This window comes from Manis pentadactyla, chromosome 15, assembly GCF_030020395.1.
Source record: "Manis pentadactyla isolate mManPen7 chromosome 15, mManPen7.hap1, whole genome shotgun sequence".
Classification (NCBI taxonomy): domain Eukaryota; kingdom Metazoa; phylum Chordata; class Mammalia; order Pholidota; family Manidae; genus Manis; species Manis pentadactyla.
In genome coordinates, this window is record NC_080033.1 from 34,099,796 (window position 1) to 34,120,547 (window position 20,752).

At 34.7% G+C, this 20,752-nt stretch overlaps 1 protein-coding gene across 4 annotated transcripts in view; it reads left to right on the top strand.

The window, feature by feature from the left end:
* The window catches only part of PHKB (phosphorylase kinase regulatory subunit beta), a 351,182-nt gene that overhangs the window by 210,328 nt on the left and 120,102 nt on the right, over window positions 1-20,752 (top strand). For all 4 annotated transcript variants that reach the window (XM_036927464.2, XM_036927463.2, XM_036927465.2 and 1 more), the window contains one exon: window positions 2,733-2,891. In XM_036927464.2, coding sequence (XP_036783359.2) covers window positions 2,733-2,891 — 159 coding nt within the window. The remainder of the gene's footprint in view (window positions 1-2,732; window positions 2,892-20,752) is intronic.

Consider the following 20,752-nt stretch of genomic DNA (forward strand, 5'->3'; position numbering starts at 1 on the left):
ATTTTTTTGAGGAAAGTCCTACTGCTTTCCACAGTGGCTGCACCAATTGACATTCCCACTAGCAGCATAGGATGGCACCCTTTTCTCCACATCCTCACCAACAGTTGTTATTTCTTGTCTTTTTGATAGTGTCCATTCTAACAGGTGTTAAGTGATTTCTCATGGTGGTTTTGATTTGCATTTCTGTGAATACTAGTGATGTGGAGCATCTTTTCATGTGTCTCTTGGCCATCCATATTTCTTCTTTGGAGAAATGTCTGTTCATGTCCTCTGCCCATTTTTTAATTGAGTTATTTGGGGGACTTTTTGGTGAAGAATACATAGGCAAAAATCTCTTGAACATAATTATGAGCAGTTTTTTTCTGGGTATATCTTAGGCAAAGGAAACAGAATAAAAATTGAACAAGTGGGACTACAGCAAACTAAAAAGCTTATGTACAGCAAAGGACACCATCAGCAGAACCATGAGGCAACCTACAATATGGGAGAATATAGTCATAAACAATTTATATGATAAGCAGTTAACATTCCAAAATAGAATAAATCATTTTTATGAAATTTACTGGACAAGGCAAGGATAAAGATGAATTTAGGTGGTCCTGGCTATAGTAATTGCAAAGTAATTTGCCAGGTGGGCAGAAGTTCTTCATCTGTTACCTACCATATAACTCCTTCACTGTATGTAGTGTGACAGTAATACAAAGTGAGTGATTTTTACCAGGTCACCAGAAATGCTATGTTTATGTGTATGCTGTCCCCTTCAAAGGGCTGCTGAGAAAGGCTCTTCCCTAACGTAAAGGCACTACCACTGCTGAGAACATCCTGTCCCCATCTTTGGAGTTGCTTCTATGGCCTTTAGCATGTTATTTTGAGTGTCTGCCATGGTACTAAAATGTCATCCTTTGAGGATGGATTTAATATTTTAGAAATGATCGAAAGGCCCAGTCTTATGAGTCGTATAATGGTTTCAGTTAGGGTATTATGCTCAGTGAAATAAGCCAGGTGGAGAAAGATAAGTATCAAATGATTTCACTCATCTGTGGAGTATAAGAACAAAGAAAAAACTGAAGGAACAAAAACAGCAGCAGACTCACAGAACCCAAGAATGGACTAACCATTACCAAAGGGAAAGGGACTGGGGAGGATGGGTGCGAAAGGAGGGATAAGGGGAAAAAGGGGCATTACGATTAGCACACATAATATAGGGGGAAGGGACACGGGGAAGACAGTATAGCACAGGGAAGACAAGTAGTGATTCTATAGCATCTTACTACACTAATGGACAGTGACTATAATGGGGTATGTGGTGGGGACTTGATAATGAGGGGAAACTAGTAACCACAGTGTTGCTCATGTAATTGTTTATTAATGATAGCAAAAAAAAACACAAAAAAACACCAGCTGGGCCCATAAAAGAATATACCTGATGTCACTATTTGACTAGAAAACTAATTCTCAAGGGAATTATAGAGAAGATGTCCGAGATATCTTTGCAGTTTGAAAGTATTAATAAAATAAGAACATATTCCCATGAGTAAACAGTTTTGCAAACATAATTTATGTGAAAGTTAAAAGTTATGTGCTGTAAAAAATGGATGGTCTTGTGGATACAATGCACAAACTGGTAATCACAACACTGCTCCCCATTCCTATTGCACATGAAGTTTGTGTTACTCTTTAACATTCTCCAGAAGTATCTTAGAGTGCATGCTTCACATTATGTGCTTTCCCTTTAAAAACGTGTAATGTTAAAGTAGTGAAATGTTTGTGTATGAACACTGAATTCCAAAAAATACTAATTTTTGAACAAAGTTACTTATGTCTTTATGCTCCAAATAATCACTTGCCCAAAGTGAGAAATAATGTGATAAATATAATGCTTGAAATCTCTTGAATCAGATCTTTTAGTTTCATTGAAGTGGTAGTTTAGTGTAGCACAATTTAGGCTTCTTCGTGTTCAGAGTGTGAAGTTCAAACTATTAGACTGTTTAACTGATTTTTAACACAGATATCACTATTGAAAAATGGAGAAGGAAGCAGATTTTAGGGAAAGGTGTGCAATTTTATTAGGAAAATTTAGTTTATTATGGATGACATTGGTAAAAGTCTTTTGTAGCACTCTTCTAGAATATTGTTTTTTTTCCCATTTTATATAATCCATGAACATTCTAGTCTTGAAATAATAAATTAAAGTTTCTACCAAGGAATATTTTTAAATGGGTCAGTCACAGGAAGAAGCTGAATTTTTTTCTCTTCAATAATATTGAATGGTAGATAACGAGCTTAATGTTTTAAATGGGGATTTCTTTGCTCTAAGCAATGGCTTAGGGTTATAATTCTTCATTTAAGATTACACAGCATCTCATTTGTAAAGCTTCCACAGAATAATCTTACTAAAAATAATTTCTTCAATAGCTCTAAATTTTTGCATACTGTATATTTGTTGATTCACTTAAAAGTGTTAATATTAAATGTTGTTAAAGGAGATTATGTACATATTGTTAGCTAAAGTATAATGTATGCTGTCAAATTAATGTTTTAAAGTCAAGAGGTTTTTCTACATTTTTCACTATTTCTGAAAAGACCTAAAATATCCACTTTTGTATAATCTATCAAATCTTTTACTTCCTGTACAACGTGTCTGCTTTCTAATCATTGCAGTTTCTTTGAGAGAAAATTTAGGGAAGACACTGATTTATTATATTTCAAATATTTATTTTTAAACTCCACAGGTTATCCTGCCATACCAAAGTACTATTATGTGCCAGCTGATTTTGTAGAATATGAAAAAAGAAACCCTGGTAGTCAAAAGCGATTTCCTAGCAACTGTGGCCGTGATGGAAAACTCTTTCTTTGGGGACAAGCACTTTATATCATTGCGAAACTCCTGGGTAAGTGGAGAGGATTGGGAACATACCTTTTCTTTGTTATCAAGCTGTTAGAAATGTCTTCACTGACATTTTTCTTGGACTTGGGTGGTGGTTTATGCTGTTAACAGGTCTTGGGAGAATTTCTTAGTATGTAAATATTTGTTAATTTGTTTAATATGTCGTTTCACCAAATGATAATGGACAGTTTCTGGGAAGAAAGTCAGATAGGTGCCAGTATCATGATTATTTAGGGGGCTGCATTTAGCTTAATGGATAGGTTTCTAGCAGAAGGCTGTGAGAACTTTGAGTTACTGTTTTTTTTTTTTTGGCCTAGTTACATTTATTTCTGGAATGTCAGGAATGTTCAACATATGAAAACAAATGTATATAATGCAACTCATTAACAGCATGAAGAGATCTTCATGAAACAAAATCTTTTTTTTTTTTGAGGAACATTATGTTTACTAGACACCCCCATCACCAAGTTTCCCCCACATACCCAATTGCAGTCACTGTCCATCAGCATAGTAAGATGCTGTAGAATCACTACTTGTCTTCTCTGTATTGTACTGCCCTCCCTGTGCCCTCCCCCAACATTATACATGCTAATCATAATGCCCCCTTTCTCTTTTCCCCCACCTTATCCCTTCCTTCCCACCCATCCTCCCCAGTCTCTTTCCCTTCGGTAACTGTTAGTCCCTTCTTGGGTTCTGTGAGTCTGCTGCTGTTTTGCTCCTTCAGTTTTTTCTTTGTTCTCATACTCCACAGATGAGTGAAATCATTTGATACTTGTCTTTCTCCACCTGGCTTATTTCACTGAGCATAATACCCTCTAGCTCCATCCATGTTGTAGCAAGTGGTAGGATTTGTTTTCTTCTTATGGCTGAATAATATTCCATTGTGTATCTATACCACATCTTCTTTATCCATTCATCTACTGCTGGACACTTAGGTTGCTTCCATTTCTTGGCTATTGTAAGCAGTGCTGTGATAAACATAGGGGTGCATATGTCTTTTTCAAACTGGGCTGCTGCATTCTTAGGGTAAATTCCTGGAAGTGAAATTCCTGGATCAAGTGGTATTTCTATTTTGAGTTTTTTGAGGAACCTCCGTACTGCTTTCCACAATGGTTGAACTAATTTACATTCCCACCAGTAGTGTAGGAGGGTTCCCCTTTCTCCATAACCTTGCCAACATTTGTTGTTGTTTGTCTTTTGGATGGTGGCGATCCTTACTGGTGTGAGGTGATATCTCATTGTGGTTTTAATTTGCATTTCTGTGATAACTAGCGATGTGGAGCATTTTTTCATGTGTCTGTTGGCCATCTGAGTTTCTTCTTTGGAGAACTATCTGTTCAGCTCATCTGACCATTTTTTAATTGGATTATTTGCTTTTTGTTTGTTGAGGTGCATAAGCTCTTTATATATTTTGGATGTCAACTCTTTATTGGATATGTCATTTATGAATATATTCTCCCATACTGTAGGATGCCTTTTTGTTCTATTGGTGGTGTCCTTTGCTGTACAGAAACTTTTCAGCTTGATATAGTCCCACTTGTTCATTTTTGCTTTTGTTTCCTTTGCCTGGAGAGATATGTTCATGAAGAAGTTGCCAATATTTATGTCCAAGAGATTTTTGCCTATTCTTTTTTCTAAGAGTTTTATGGTTTCATGACTTACATTCAGGTCTTTGATCCATTTCAAATTTACTTTTGTGTATGGTGTTAGACAATGATCCAGTTTCATTCTCTTACATAGCTGTCCAGTTTTGCCAACACCAGCTGTTGAAGAAGCTCTCATTTCCCCATTATATGTCTATGGCTCCTTTATCGTATATTAATTGACCATATATGTTTGGGTTAATATCTGGACTGTCTATTCTGTTCCACTGGCCTGTGGGTCTGTTCTTGTGAGTTACTTTTATACAATGTCATAAAATTTGATTTAATACAACAGTCATGCTTAGTCATAGCTTTGGAAACAACTTGCCAAAAGGAATTAGTTATCTCAAAGTTTTCTTATTTCCAGTAACTATACATTGACAGTTTACTCAGTTAACTAGAGGCTTAATGGCACTATTATTCATAATTCTTTGAAGAATTATTTTTCTACTCCTCCTTAAACTTCAGTTGAATAAGGGTATTCTATGGACACATTGAAATGAAGGCTAATTTATTAAACACAAAAAAGTATTATTCATCATTCTGCACCATCCCTTGCTAAAATTTCAAATATTATTAGCATTTCCATCAAAAAAGTTAACATATTAGAGTCAGAATTCCTTTATGGTTAACAGATTATGAGACAGATTGATTGTAAATACTGTCTCTGCACTAAAAGAACTATGAAATACTGTTATTGTCTTTGTTGTTCTAGCTTTACTACATAAATACTAAATTTGTGCTATAATAGTAATCATCTTTGGTTTTGTTTTTTACATTCCATTAGGAAAGAATATTTCCAAGTGCAGATTTCCAATTCAAGCTTTATAGAAATGATACATAAGAGCAAACAGAAGCTAACCAAAGAAAATAGCTTAGGCTATTTTCAATTTGCTCATTTCCTAACTGTATTTTCTAGGCCTCTGTATTTGCTTAATGCAAATTTAAGAGCCTATAGAAAAACTTTCTTTTAATGGAACAGCTAGCTCTTTGATAAAGAGTTGATATTACCTATTCATGTTTTGATTTCAGATTTCCTATAAGAAAAATATATATAATATGAGTAGTTTTCTTAGAATCATGCCAAATTGGTAAGGTTATTTCTGCTTAGAATGTTATTTCCATCTTGCTAGCATGAATACAAAGAAGTCTTGTTGATACTCACAGCTAAATAAAACAATTGTAGTAGAGGAAAAGTTAACCTATTTAAGAATAAGAGTTTTAACATCAGAATCTTAAGTTTCCATATGCTACAACTTGGAAATTACAAATGAGCATGATGAAATTTTCATGTGATTCTGAGGCTGAAAACTGATACCTGGGGTTTAAGGCTAAAGATCCAACCTTCTTCCTGTTTTTATCTATATATCTAGCCTGGGATTGATATGGCTAGAAAAAAAAATAGTTAATTATTACAGTAATTCTTTTTCTTTTTTCAGAAAATTTAGACTTTTAGAAAATCATTGTTTGCTATAAAATGGGTAAATAAATTATAAACATGTTTATTTTAAACCAGATAAAGCATATTTATATTTTAAGATAAAACATTTACCTTGTCTTAATGTGGTCATTGGCTATACCGTCAGTTATTTAAATTTGAAAGTTTAGGAACTATCCTTGTAAGAGGCAATCAGTCTGTAGAAACCAATGTACCTTTTTGAATTTTTACAAATATAACCTTAAAAATATTAATAACATAAAAAACACTTGAAAATCATGATCTTTTCTTTGAAATTTTTTAAGGTTAAGAGAACTAGAGAAAAATAACAAGGTTAATGATAACTTTACTCTAACACTTCCCTAAAGCTACACTTAACTTTAATATATTTTCTTGGTCAATATTAAAAAAAAAAAAAAACTAGCATGTCAGTGGTTGAGTTTTTAAAAAATCCAACTTTTAGACTTTAACTTGTGTTTTCAGTATTGAAAACAAATGCAACTAATTTTGCAACTAATTTTCCTTACCCTGTACATCAGATATTCACAGTGATGACCTTCATTTGAGGACTACTATAAGATCCCAAATCATTAAAAATTAAAGCTTTACATATTAGATAATTAAGATAGGTAGATGGAACAATTTTTTTATGAATGAGTATGAATACTTTGAATACATTATTAATAAGATTAAAAGCTAGAAGAAGGCATATTGTTGAAATAAACTTTAATTATTGAGCAATTTTAATTAACTACAACTTCTCCAATACACACAAACTCACAGAATTTTCAGGTGAATAAAAATTTCCTTGAATTTCACAAATAATTTTTTTATTTTGGAGATGGTTATTATTTAATTTCCTAGGAGTGTTAGTAAGAGTTAATAGTTAGAAACTCAACAGTTCAAGGTTTAAATACAAATTCTACTACTTAACTATGTGACTTGAAGAATTTTTTTATTTTTTTGATCATCAGTTTATTTTTATGTTGTAAGGATTAACTGATGAGGAAATATACATAAAGAATTTACTGTAAGACAAGTACACACTTAAATGGTTCTTCTATTTCTTGTCCCTCCATCTACCCTCCCTCTCTTAGCTACCATTTAAGAGATAGTATTTGTGAAAATGTTTCATAGTTCTTTTTAGCCAGGCAACTCAGAATACTCATGGGGCCTTTCTTGTGGGTATCCCTGTAGCCACAAAATATCACAAAAAGAAACTGCTTCCCTAGTAGCTACTTAACCATTCATCTTCTCAGTGATTTGGCTATTTGTAGAGGCTACTGTGCACTAGTCACTACACCATGCTAGTAGCTCTACAGCAAGAAGGGAATGTGACAATCTAGTTAAGTGTTTCTGTCTCTCTGAGGGCAGCCCAGTTATTTTGATATGTACTTCCTAATTCCAGTGTTTGTAACTAAGATAAATCCATTTACATTTGATTTTGTTCCATTAAATTTCTTGCCTAGTTATATTTATCAAATATAAAAGTTGCTGATTAAGCCTGGTAAGTTAATGCTGCTTAAAGTTCAAGTCAGTGATCGAGTGCCCCCACCATGCCTGAAACATAAGAAACCGAGGTCTTGATTTTCATTGGTTTGTTGACTTCAAATGCAGTTGATTCCTTACTTAGTAAGCACATGGTTTTGTTACTGATCAGTTAAGATAAAATAACATATATGGGTGTACACATATAAGGGTGTACAGATACATTTCTACATTGTGGTTGCTAAGAGATTTCATAGCTGTTCTGCTTCAGGAACTTCAAGCAAAAAAGACATTGATTTCTGAGTACTTTTGTTATCTTTTTCATGGTATCCATGTGATTGCTAGTGATCTAATATAGGATTTCTGTACAGCATGCATTATAAACATCTTGAGAACACATGTATTACTTTAACAGTTTCACTAAGGAAGATTTTCTTTTTACCTTATTGTATAAATGATTAGCTTTCTTAACTAAAATTTTTAGTTGAATTGCCAGAAGGGCTAGAAAAGTTACGTAAAAATTTATGATCCCACTCTCAAATATATTGGTAAAATTGAGTATGAAAGCAATAATGCCTAGAGTCTAAGAAAATTCTGCACACAATTTGTCAGACTTTTGCCCAGAAATACTATTAATAATACCTGTCTTGTGTCAGATTCTGTGTTCTGCCCTTTATAAATATTATCCTAAGTAATCCTCCTAACTTCTCTTTGAAGTAGCTAGTGTATGTCATAATCAAGGCTCAGAAAAGTTTAGCAACTCACTCAAGGTCATACAACCCTTGACTGACAGAGATGTTACTGGTTTACTCAGGAGTCTACAGGGTGTGTGTCACCTGTAACCTCTGTGGCATTACATATGCTCATTAAAAATAAAAACTTTGCTAACTTGGTAAGAAATTAGTTTGCATCCTGTTTTCACTTACATACTGAATGTTAAAAGCATACTAGTCATTTCTGTGTCCTGTGAATTGTCTAGTTATTTACTTTGCCCATTCAACCTCAGTTTTATGGTTTTTCTTCAGAGTTTGCACAAATGTCTTATATATTAGGTATACTAGATCTCTCTGGTATTTTTCTAGGTTGTTTGCCTCTTTACTCTGCTTGTGTTCTCTTTTTTTGATGAACAAAATTTAAAAATCTTTGTATATTGAGATCTATCAGTTTTTCTACTTAACTTTGTCCATGGGACTTGACATTTAATCTTATGAAGTCCATCCTGTTAATCAATTGAATTAAAAATGTATATATAAATTTGGAATTTTTTGCTATAATGATGAGGCTGAGGAGCTACATTCTCTTTTCCTCCATAGCTCATTTCTTAAACATGCTACTAATATGTGTCTCTGCAGCTGAACATCAGTTTGGCTTTGAAGCATATATTTTTACCCCATGTGTTATCTGCTGAACCTATTATTTTGGTGTGTCCTATTTTTTACCTTGATCAAATACATTTTACTATATTAAATTTACTTTAAATTTTCACTTAATAACAAGAATTCTTAATATTTTATTTTTACCCTTAATTATTGCTTGAGGTAAACAAGCAAAAAAATCATAGACATTTCTATGCATAAAAACTTCAAATATTAATTAACTTTATCTGTCTTCTAAGGATTTAAAGACAACTGTCCCTGTTTGTAGAAATGCTTGATTATTTCTGAGATTTAGTACTGCATTGGGAAATGTAGAAAGCCATTGTTCTTTAATCCTTGTTTTTTTATTTCCATTTAAAATATTCTGTAGTTGGCCAAGTGTAAGTTCTTTTAGGCTTGCCACTCTTTTCCAGAAAACCAGTGCCATGGAATTGACACAGTGAGGAGCTCCATTTGCCTCCTGAATGATAAAAATCAATGCAGTAAAAAAAGTTTTAATCTGATGTTTTCAAACTTGTTAACCCACCAATTTCCAATTTATTATTTTGTTTAATAAGTCCCTTGAGTGCCTACTATATGCCAGATCCTGTACTAGGTAGTGGAGTATAGTCATGAGTAAGAAGCATACAGCTTTGTAGGATGATAGATGAGCACATGGTTTAAATTGGAACATCAAACTAGATATACAGGTGCAATACAAAGAGAGAAGGGAAAAGGAAGTGCAAAGAAATAAGCTTTTTCAAAAGATTTGGTTAACTGATTCATAGCAATTTTAATAGATTAGCACTTATGCATTCCAAGGATATAAGACTTTAAAAATTTATCTGTCATCTATAAATAACAAAATAATGAAGATAGAATTTCATTTCTGTAGAATGACAGTGAAACATTAATTATGTAAAATGCTTGTTGGTAGTGGAAATTTTTCCACATCTCAATGATCAGACAAATGAGATAGGAAAATAATTTGCTGCTATTTAGAATATCACTGTACTCATCAACCCTGCATCGTAAGCTAAACTGATACTAATGAATTGAAATTATGTGTCAATATTTGCCATAATTAAGCCTATATTGGTTTGGTTTAAATTTTCCAAAGGTATGTTTGTTTTTCAGAGAGAATGAAGCATGTTCTGTAATAACACTTCCTGATTTGAGTAGGAAAAATGTAACAAATCAAAGTTTAAGTTATTATTTCCTCCCCTTGGTATCTTTCCATCTGTGTTGTATAGAAGTCAGTGTTCTTAAAGGGCAAGATTAGTATGTGGTTAAGAGACTAGACTCCATAGAGAGTATTTGAATCTAACATGTGTTTGGATCTAACATATACCATTTACCAGCTGTGTGCAAGTTATTTAATCTCTCAATGCCTCTATTTCATATCTGTAAAATGATCATGAAAATTAATAAATTAATATACATGAGATGCTTAAACAGTACCAGAAACAGCAAGCATGAAGTGTTGCTGTGGCTCCTGTTCAGAGCTGCTGTGGCTGCTGCTGTGGTTCCTCCCTCTTCTTGTTATTCTAGTACTATCACTTTTATTATTACTAAAAACGTCTTCCAAGAGTTACTAAAACTGTCTTTGGTGATTTTGTCTATTGGCTAACATTGCACATGTATCCTGAAGTTACCCCAGAATAGAAATATAATGAGAAATATTCCCCAAGCTGCAAAGAGATTTATAAGCATTTTTGTGGTTGACTGTCTGCTCTGTTGTTCAGAAATATTCACTACCTGAAAGTAGTACCTAAAAAGCTATAGAAAATGAGGTGTATATTTTTTTTAGTAAACTTTATACATGGGTGAGTTTATATAAAACTTACGTCATTTTTACATGATCAGTATAGAACTGAAGATCAAGAATGAAATAAGCACATTTTCATAGCCTAAAGGCAGTGAAAATAAAGAAGTATGCTGACTCACTTTAGGAGAAGTTGGACTCTTTTTGATGTTATTATTTGATTAATTTTCACATGTCTGAGCATAACTAAGATAACTATAGATGGGTGACTGCTGGGTCAGAGAGTATGCTTGCTGTAAATTTGCATAGTAAATGCCAACTTGCACTCCCCAATTATGCAGAATCACGTTCAGGGTTTTTTTCCATCACCAACCCTTCCCAGCATAGTACCCCCAACCCCATGGAGAATCCCTGCTGCAGTGAGCTTCAGGTGCTAATGGGTATCTCTGAGATGTTAGAGCAGAAGACAACAGCGACCACTTGCTTAGTACCTTCTGCCCCCCTTACTCCCTCCTCCCAAGCACTGTAAATTGCCTTTCTTGTTATATTCTATCTCAAAAGTTACCGCAAAGAACTACCACAAGGAAAGGGCTTCCATGTTTACAGTACAGTAGCAGTCGAACACCTTGCCTTCTCAGACTGGTCAGTTCCTCCCATCTTGTAAATATGTACAAGTAAAAAATGCCCCATCTCAGAACTCCCTTGGAATTTTGCATCAGACAACACTTTGTCTCCTGTTCATGAGCTGGTTTCTTTCCTTGAGAATGCAAATACATATTTATAGAATAATGAAGTATTTTTTCATTGAATAAAGCTTTACTGAAGCATAATTTGCATAAAATACATTTCACCTATTTAAAGTTTATAATTCAGTGGTTTCTAGTATATTCACAGAGTTGTGCAACTATCACCACAATTTTAGAATATTTTCATCATCCCCCAAAATCCTCATGCCCTTTAGTAGTCACTTCCTGCTTCCCCCTAATACAGCTTCACCCTCCCCACAATAATGAGACAAACATTAATTTACTTTCTATTTCTAAAGATTTGCCTATTCCAGACATTTCATGTGCCTTGAGTCATATAATGTGTGGCCATCTATGACTAGCTTTTTTCACTTAACCTGTTTTCAAGGTTCATCTCTCTTTTGGCACATCATTCATTTTTATGACAGAATAGCATTCCATTGTATAAATATACCACATTTGATTTATCCATTCATTGGGTAATGGACATTGGGTTATTTCCTTTATTTTGCTGTTACAGATAATGATGCAATGAACTTTCATGTACAAGTTACTGTTTGACATGTGTTTACATTTATTTCTCTTGGGTATATACCTACGGGTGGAATAACTGACTCATACGATAACTATGTGTTTAACATTTTGATCAATTCCGGATTGTTTTCCAAAGTGGTTGTACCATTTTTCATTCTAATCAGCAGGCAGTGAATGAAGGTTCCAATTTTTCTACATTCTCTCTGGCCCTTGTTCTTGTCTGTTTTTTAGCATTTTAAAGGGTATGAAGTGGGTATTTCATTGTGATTTTGTTAAGTGTTTCCTAAATGACTGATGTGGTTGAGCATCTTTGCTTATAGGTAATTTGTATAACTTCTTTGGAGAAATATCTATTCAGGTGCTATGGCCATTTTTAAATTGGGTTGTCTTTTTATTATTGAGTTGTAAGAGTTTTTATATTCAAGATACAAGTCCCTATAAGAAGTATAATTTGCAAATAAGTTCTTCATTCTGTGGGCTGTCATTTCATTTTCTTGATGATGTCCTTTGAGGCACAAAAGGTTATATTTTTGACAAAGTCGGATTTATCTCATTTTTTTTCTTTTGTCACTTTTGATGTTATGTTCTTGTCTAATCAAAAGTCACAAAGATCGAGTTAAGTTGGACAGTAAGATAGTAAAGAAGCTAACCCTGAACCTTTGGTAACCACAAACTTAAAGCCTGCAAAGGCAATAAATTCATACCTTTCAATAATCACCCTAAATGTAAATGGACTGAATGCACCAATCAAAAGACACAGAGTAATACGATGGATAAAAAAGCAAGATCCATCCATATGCTGCTTGCAAGAGACTCACCTCAAACCCAAAGACATGCACAGACTTAAAGTCAAGGGATGGAAAAAGATATTTCATACAAACAACAGAGAGAAGAAAGCAGGTGTTCCAATTCTGGTATCAGACAAAACAGACTTCAAAATAAAGAAAGTAACAAAAGACAAAGAAGGACATTACATAATGATAAAGGGCTCAGTCCATCAAGAGGATATAACCATTATAAATATATATGCACCCAATACAGGAGCACCAACATACCTGAAACAAATACTAACAGAACTAAAGGAGGAAATAGAATGCAATGCATTCATTCTAGGAGACTTCAACACACCACTCACGCCAAAGGACAGATCCAACAGACAGAAAATAAGTAAGGACACAGAGGCACTGAACAACACATTAGAACAGATGGACCTAATAGACATCTACAGAACTCTACATCCAAAAGCAACAGGATACACATTCTTCTCAAGTGCACATGGAACATTCCCCAGAATACACCAAATACTAGACCACAAAAAGAGCCTCAGAAAATTCCAAAAGATTGAAATCCTACCAACCAACTTTTCAGACCACAAAGGCATAAAATTAGAAATAAACTGTACAAAGAAAGCGAAACGCTCAAAAACACATGGAGGCTAAACAACACGCTCCTAAATAATCAATGGATCAATGACCAAATCAAAATGGAGATCCAGCAATATATGGAAATAAACGACAATAACAACACTAAGTCCCAACTTCTGTGGGACATAGCAAAAGCAGTCTTAAGAGGAAAGTACATAGCAATCCAAGCATATTTAAAAAAGGAAGAACAAGCCCAAATGAATGGTCTAATGTCACAATTATCGAAATTGGAAAAAGAAGAACAAATGAGACCTAAGGTCAGCAGAAGGAGGGACATAATAAAGATCAGAGAAGAAATAAATAAAATTGAGAAGAATAAAACAACAGAAAAAAATCAATGAAACCGAGAGCTGGTTCTTCGAGAAAATAAACAAAATAGATAAGCCTCTAGCCAGACTTATTAAGAGGAAAAGAGAGTCAACACAAATCAATAGTATCAGAAACGAGAAAGGAAAAATCATGACAGACCCCACAGAAATAAAAAGAATTATTAGAGAGTAGTATGAAAACCTATATGCTAACAAGCTGGGAAACCTAGGAGAAATGGACAACTTCCTAGAAAAATACAACCTTCCAAGACTGACCCAGAAAGAAACAGAAAATCTAAACAGACCAATTACCAGCAACGAAATCGAAGTGGTAATAAAAAAACTACCCAAGAACAAAACCCCCAGACCAGATGGATTTACCTCGGAATTTTATCAGACATACAGGGAAGACATAATACCCATTCTCCTTAAAGTTTTCCAAGAAATAGAAGAGGAGGGGATACTCCTAAACTCATTCTATGAAGCTAACATCACCCTAATACCAAAACCAGGCAAAGACACCACCAAAAAAGAAAACTACAGACCAGTATCCCTGATGAACGTAGACGCAAAAATACTCAACGAAATTTTAGCAAACCAAATTCAAAAATACATCAAAAGGAACGTACACCATGAACAAGTGGGATTCATCCCAGGGATGCAAGGATGGTACAACATTCGAAAGTCCATCAACATCATCCACCACATCAACAAAAAGAAAGACAAAAACCACATGATCATCTCCATAGATGCTGAAAAAGCATTTGACAAAGTTCAACATCCATTCATGATAAAAACTCTCAGCAAAATGGGAATAGAGGGCAAGTACCTCAACATAATAAAGGCCATCTATGAAAAGCCCACAGCCAACATTATATTGAACAGCGAGAAGCTGAAAGCATTTCCGCTGAGATCGGGAACTAGACAGGGATGCCCACTCTCCCCACTGTTATTTAACATAGTACTGGAGCTCCTAGCCACGGCAATCACACAAAACAAAAAAATACAAGGACTCCAGATTGGCAAAGAAGAAGTTAAACTGTCACTATTTGCAGATGACATGATACTGTACATAAAAAACCCTAAAGACTCCACCCCAAAACTACTAGAACTGATGTCGGAATACAGCAAAGTTGCAGGATACAAAATCAACACACAGAAATCTGTGGCTTTTCTATACACTAACAATGAACCAACAGAAAGAGAAATCAGAAAAACAACTCCATTCACAATTGCATCAAAAAAAATAAAATACCTAGGAATAAACCTAACCAAAGAAGTGAAAGACTTATACTCTGAAAACTACAAGTCACTCTTAAGAGAAATTAAAGGGGACACTAACAGATGGAAACGCATCCCATGCTCATGGTTAGGAAGAATTAATATTGTCAAAATGGCCATTCTGCCCAAAACAATATATAGATTTGATGCAATCCCTATGAAACTACCAGCAACATTCTTCAATGAACTGGAACAAATAATTCAAAAATTCATATGGAAACACCAAAGACCCCGAATAGCCAAAGCAATCCTGAGAAAGAAGAATAAAGTAGGGGGGATCTCACTCCCCAACTTCAAGCTCTATTATAAAGGCATAGTAATCAAGACAATTTGGTACTGGCACAAGAGCAGAGCCACAGACCAATGGAACAGACTAGACAATCCAGACATTAACCCAGACATATATGGTCAATTAATATTTGACAAAGGAGCCATGGACCTACAATGGCGAAATGACAGTCTCTTCAACAGATGGTGCTGGAAAACTGGACAGCTACATGTAGGAGAATGAAACTGGACCATCATCTAACCCCATATACAAAAGTAAACTCAAAATGGATCAAAGACCTGAATGTAAGTCACGAAACCATTAAACTCTTGGAAGAAAACATAGGCAAAAACCTCTTAGACATAAACATGAGTGACCTCTTCTTGAACATATCTCCCTGGGCAAGGAAAACAATAGCAACAATGAACAAGTCGGACTATATTAAGCTGAAAAGCTTCTGTACAGCAAAAGACACCATCAATAGAACAAAATGGAACCCTACAGTATGGGAGAATATATTTGAAAATGACACATCCGATAAAGGCTTGATGTCCAGAATATATAAAGAGCTCACACGCCTCAACAAACAAAAAACAAATAACCCAATTAAAAAATGGGCAGAGGAACTGAACAGATGGTTCTCCAAAAAAGAAATACAGATGGCCAACAGACACATGAAAAGATGCTCCACTTCACTAGTTATCAGAGAAATGCAAATTAAAACTACAATGAGGTATCACCTCACACCAGTAAGGATGGCTGCCATCCAAAAGACAAACAACAACAAATGTTGGCGAGGCTGTGGAGAAAGGGGAACCCTCCTACACTGCTGGTGGGAATGTAAGTTAGTTCAACCATTGTGGAAAGCAGTATGGAGGTACATCAAAATGCTCAAAACAGACTTACCATTTGACCCAGGAATTGCACTCCTAGGAATTTACCCTAAGAATGCAGCAATCAAGTATGAGAAAGACCAATGCACCCCTATGTTTATCGCAGCACTATTTACAATAGCCAAGAATTGGAAGCAACCTAAATGTCCATCGATAGATGAATGGATAAAGAAGAAGTGGTACATATACACAATGGAATACTACTCAGCCATAAGAAAAGGGCAAATCCTACCATTTGCAGCAACATGAATGGAGCTGGAGGGTATTATGTTGAGTGAAACAAGCCAAGCGGAGAAAGAGAAATACCAAATGATCTCACTCATCTGTGGAGTATAAGAACAAAGGAAAAACTGAAGGAACAAAACAGCAGCAGAATCAGAGAACTCAAGAATGGACTAACAGGTACCAAAGGGAAAGGGACTGGGGAGGATGGCTGGGTAGGGAGGGATAATGGGGGGGAGAAAAAAGGGGGTATTAAGATTAGCATGCATGAGGGGGTGGGAGAAAGGGGAGGGCTGTACAACACAGAGAAGACAAGTAGTGGTTCTGCAACATTTTGCTATGCTGATGGACAGTTACTGTAAAGGGGTATATAGAGGGGACCTGGTATAGGGGAGAGCCTAGTAAACAAAGTATTTGTCATGTAAGTGTACATTATTGTTAAAAAAAAAAGGAGCAGTTCCTGTGTGGTGACCTCCAATGAGCTCTACACAATGATATAAAGGGCATATAAAAATGTAGGCAAAGGGTGTTTATACAGAGGATCAAAGCCTAATTTGGCTACCGCGAAAATGAACTAAGATACGATATGAAAAAGAACTTTCAACATCAGCACTCTCGGGAGGCCTCATGCCAGAAGATGATCATCAAAAAAACCCCAACAAAGATCCACGCAATGCTACAGGTGTAGGTGCACTCATCCCACCAGTTCCTGGACTTGCCATGGGAATGAAGAAGGAGATATCTAAGCTGGCTGTGCATACAGTAAAACAACAAATTTGACTGGATCTATACGGTTGGAACTCAACCAAGAATTAGGAGAAGTGCAAATTGTAGCACTCCAAAATCTTACAACTACAGACTATTTACTGTTAAAAGAACATATGGGATGTGAACAGTCCCCAGGAATGGGTTGTTTTAATTTATCTGAATTGTCTCAGACTGTTCAAGTTCAGTTGGACATTATCCACCATATCATAGATAAGTTTTCACAAATGCCTAAGGTGCCTAACTGGTTTTCTTGGTTTTACTGGAGATGGCTGGTAATTACAGGTATGCTTTGGTTACGTAACTGTACTCCTATTATGTTAATGTGTGTGCACAATTTACTTAGTAGTTTAAAACCTATCCATGCTGAAGTTACTCTACAAGAAGATATCTCAAAGAAATAATCAATCTCCCCATGTTTTCTTCCGCCTGCTACTTCTATAGCTTTTCTTCTTCCTTCCTAATTACAACCCTTAAATAGACTTCGTGCCTCATATCGAATTTACCGAGTATCATAATTCTTCCAAGGAGTAAAGACACCTCAAGACAAATGCTGGGCATAGAAGCCACAGGGCATAAATATGCAAAGAAGTAAAAAGCTAACCTTTTCAAACAATAAGGCTTCTCTCTCACTGATCAACTTTACATTTCCCTGTATGGCCCCAGAAGAAGACTGGTTAGCCAGAGACGGGTAAGATTCCTCAAGGGAGGAACAACCTAAGACAGGCACAGTCGCAGGGGGGCCATCAGGTGAGAAAATGGGGATCAACAGAGGTGCGGCTTAGAACCTCACCCCGCCGTTCTGAGAGAAATCTTATCCATACGTGGATGTTTTATTGCCCGTGTCTAGCTTGGATTAACACATAGTCTACAGGCACACACCTGATCATCTACATTTGCTCTCTTACAACACTAAACTATGTTTTCTACCTTTATCTTGTATCTACCTACCACTTCAGCATTTTATTAAAAATAATAATAATAAAGAGATACATGTGGTATCCACATATAAATCAAGTATAAAAACCAAATGAGTATTCATATTTGAAGTGACTTTATAGTTCATAATGCATGAGCAAAACCGAAAGTTTCTGTGATGACTGCCCTTGTACTGTTCACTATGTAACTTATTCATTATGTAAGAATTTGTTCCCCATGTAAGAACTTGTTTGTTATGCCTCAGAAGATTGGAGACTGACGAAAATTAGGCTTGGGGTGGATTAATGATTGTGCATTGAACATTGACCCCCCTATAGAGAATTTTATTGTTGTCAACAACCATTTGATCAATAAATATGAGAGATGCCCTCACAAAAAAAAATATATGTATATATATACACGCACTTCCAATTGTAAAATAAATAAGTAACCGGGATGTAATGTATAGCATAAGGAATATAGTCAAAATATTGTAACAACTTGGTATGGTGATAGCTGGTACCTAGAATTATCATGTATATAAATGTTGAATCACTGTGTTGTACACCTGAAACTAATGTAATACTGTGTGTCAACTACCCTTCCTTAAAAAATAAAAAATAAATATAAAAAATGAAAAAAAATTAAAAAAATAATAATAATAATAAAGGGAGAAATGTGGGATCCACATATAAATCAAGTATAAAAATCAAATGAATATTCATACTTGACCTGATTGTCTATAGTTCATAATGCGTGATCAAAACCGAAAGTTTCTGTGATGACTGCTCTTTTACTGTTCACCATGTAAGAACTTGTTCACTATGTAAGAATTTGTTCTCCATGTAAGAACTTGTTCGTTATGCTTCAGAAGATTGGAGACTGACGAGAATTAGGCTTGGGTTGGATTAATGATTGTGCATTGAGTCCCCTATACAGAATTCTATTGTTGTTAACAACCATTTGATCAATAAATATGAGAGATGCACTCTGAAAAAACAAAACAAAACAAAACAAAAAAAGTCAGAAAGATTTATTTATTTTTAGCAGTTTCATAGTTTTATCTTTTACATTTAACTTTTTTATCTATTTTGACTTAATTTTTTGTAGATGGTATGAGGAAGAGGTCCAACTTCATTCTTTTGCATTTGAATATCCAGTTGTCCCAGTACTATTTAAATAGTGAAAAAAATTATTCTTTTCTCCATTTAATTGTTTTGGCACTTTTGTCAAAAATCAATTGACCATAAATGTAAGTGTTTATTTCTGAACTCACAGTTCTATCCCATTGATCTCTATGTCTGTCTTTATGCCAGTACCACATTGTCTTAATTATAGCTTCTTCCTTTCAATCTGTATGCCTTTTATTACTTTTTTCTTGTCTAATTTCTCTTGTTGGAACTTCCAATATAATGTTGAATAGAAGTAGGAAGAGCAGACATTTTCTTGTTCCTGATCTTTAGGGCAAAGAATTTAGTCTTTTGCCATTGAGTGTTATTTAGTCATAGGTTTTTCATAGACGTTCTTTATCAGGCTGAGGAAGATACCTTCTATCCCTTGTTTGTTGAATGCTTTTTATGGTGAAAAGATGTTGAATTTTGTCAAATGTGTTTTCTCTGTCTACTGAAATGATTATGTAGTTTTTTGTCCTTTGTTCTATTAATATTCTATTATAATAATTGAGGATGTTAAGTCACCCTTGCTTTTGTGGGCTAACTCCAACTTAGTCATGGTGTATAATCGTTTTTATATATCACTGGATTTGGCTTGTTAGTATTTCTGTTGAGAATTTTTGTGTCTATATTCAGAAGAGATTTTGGTTTGTAATTTCTTGTGGGTTTTTGACTTTGATATTGGGCTTAGACTGGCCTCTTAGAATGAGCTGGGAAGTGTTTGCACTGCTATTTTTTGGAAAAGTTTATGAAAGATTGTTTTTAATTCATCTTTAAAACATCTGGTAAAATTCATCAATGAAAATATCTTATCCTGGAATTTTTTTTTTTTTGCAGGAAATTTCAGTCACTTTGTTACAAGTCTGTTCAGATTTTCTATTCCTTCTTGAGTCAGTTTTGATAATGTATGTATTTCTAGGAATTTGTCAGTATCTACCTAGGTTATCTAAATTGTTGGCATATATTTGTTCATAGTATTCTCTTTTACTCCTTAAGGTTGGTAAATGCAAAGGATTTGTTCTGAATGGGTATTTATTTTTCCTTCTGAGGGCAAGGCTTTTCTCTCTTCTGGTTAGTTGAGATTTTCTTGTGGTAAAGGGCTATATTTGTTAATGAGAACTATGAGTCAGATGTGTCCAACAAGGTGTCTTTCAAGTAGGAGTGGGATGCAACTATGAAACTTTCACTCCTGGTTTAATAATTTGAGTCTTCTTTCTTTTTTTCTTGGTCAGTGTAGCTAAAGGTTTGTCAATTTTGGATCTTTTAAAGATTCTACTTTTGGTTTCATTTACATTCTCTAATTTTTTTATACTGTTTCATTAATTTCCACTCTAATCTTTATTATCTTCTTCCTTCTGCTTGCTTTTGACTTAGTTTGCTCTTTTTCATCTGTAAGGTAGAAGAATAGGTTATTAATTTGAGGTTTTTCCTCTGTTTTAATATAGGCATTACAGCTGTAAATTTCCCTCTGAGCCTTGCTTTATCTACATTGCATAAGTTCAGGAATGTGTGTTTACTTTCCACATATTAATGAATTTCTAAAACTTTTTTCTGTTACTGATTTCTAATTTCATTCTATTGTGGTCAGAGAACATACATTTTATGATTTTAGTCCTTTTAAATTTATTGAGGCTTGTTTTATGAC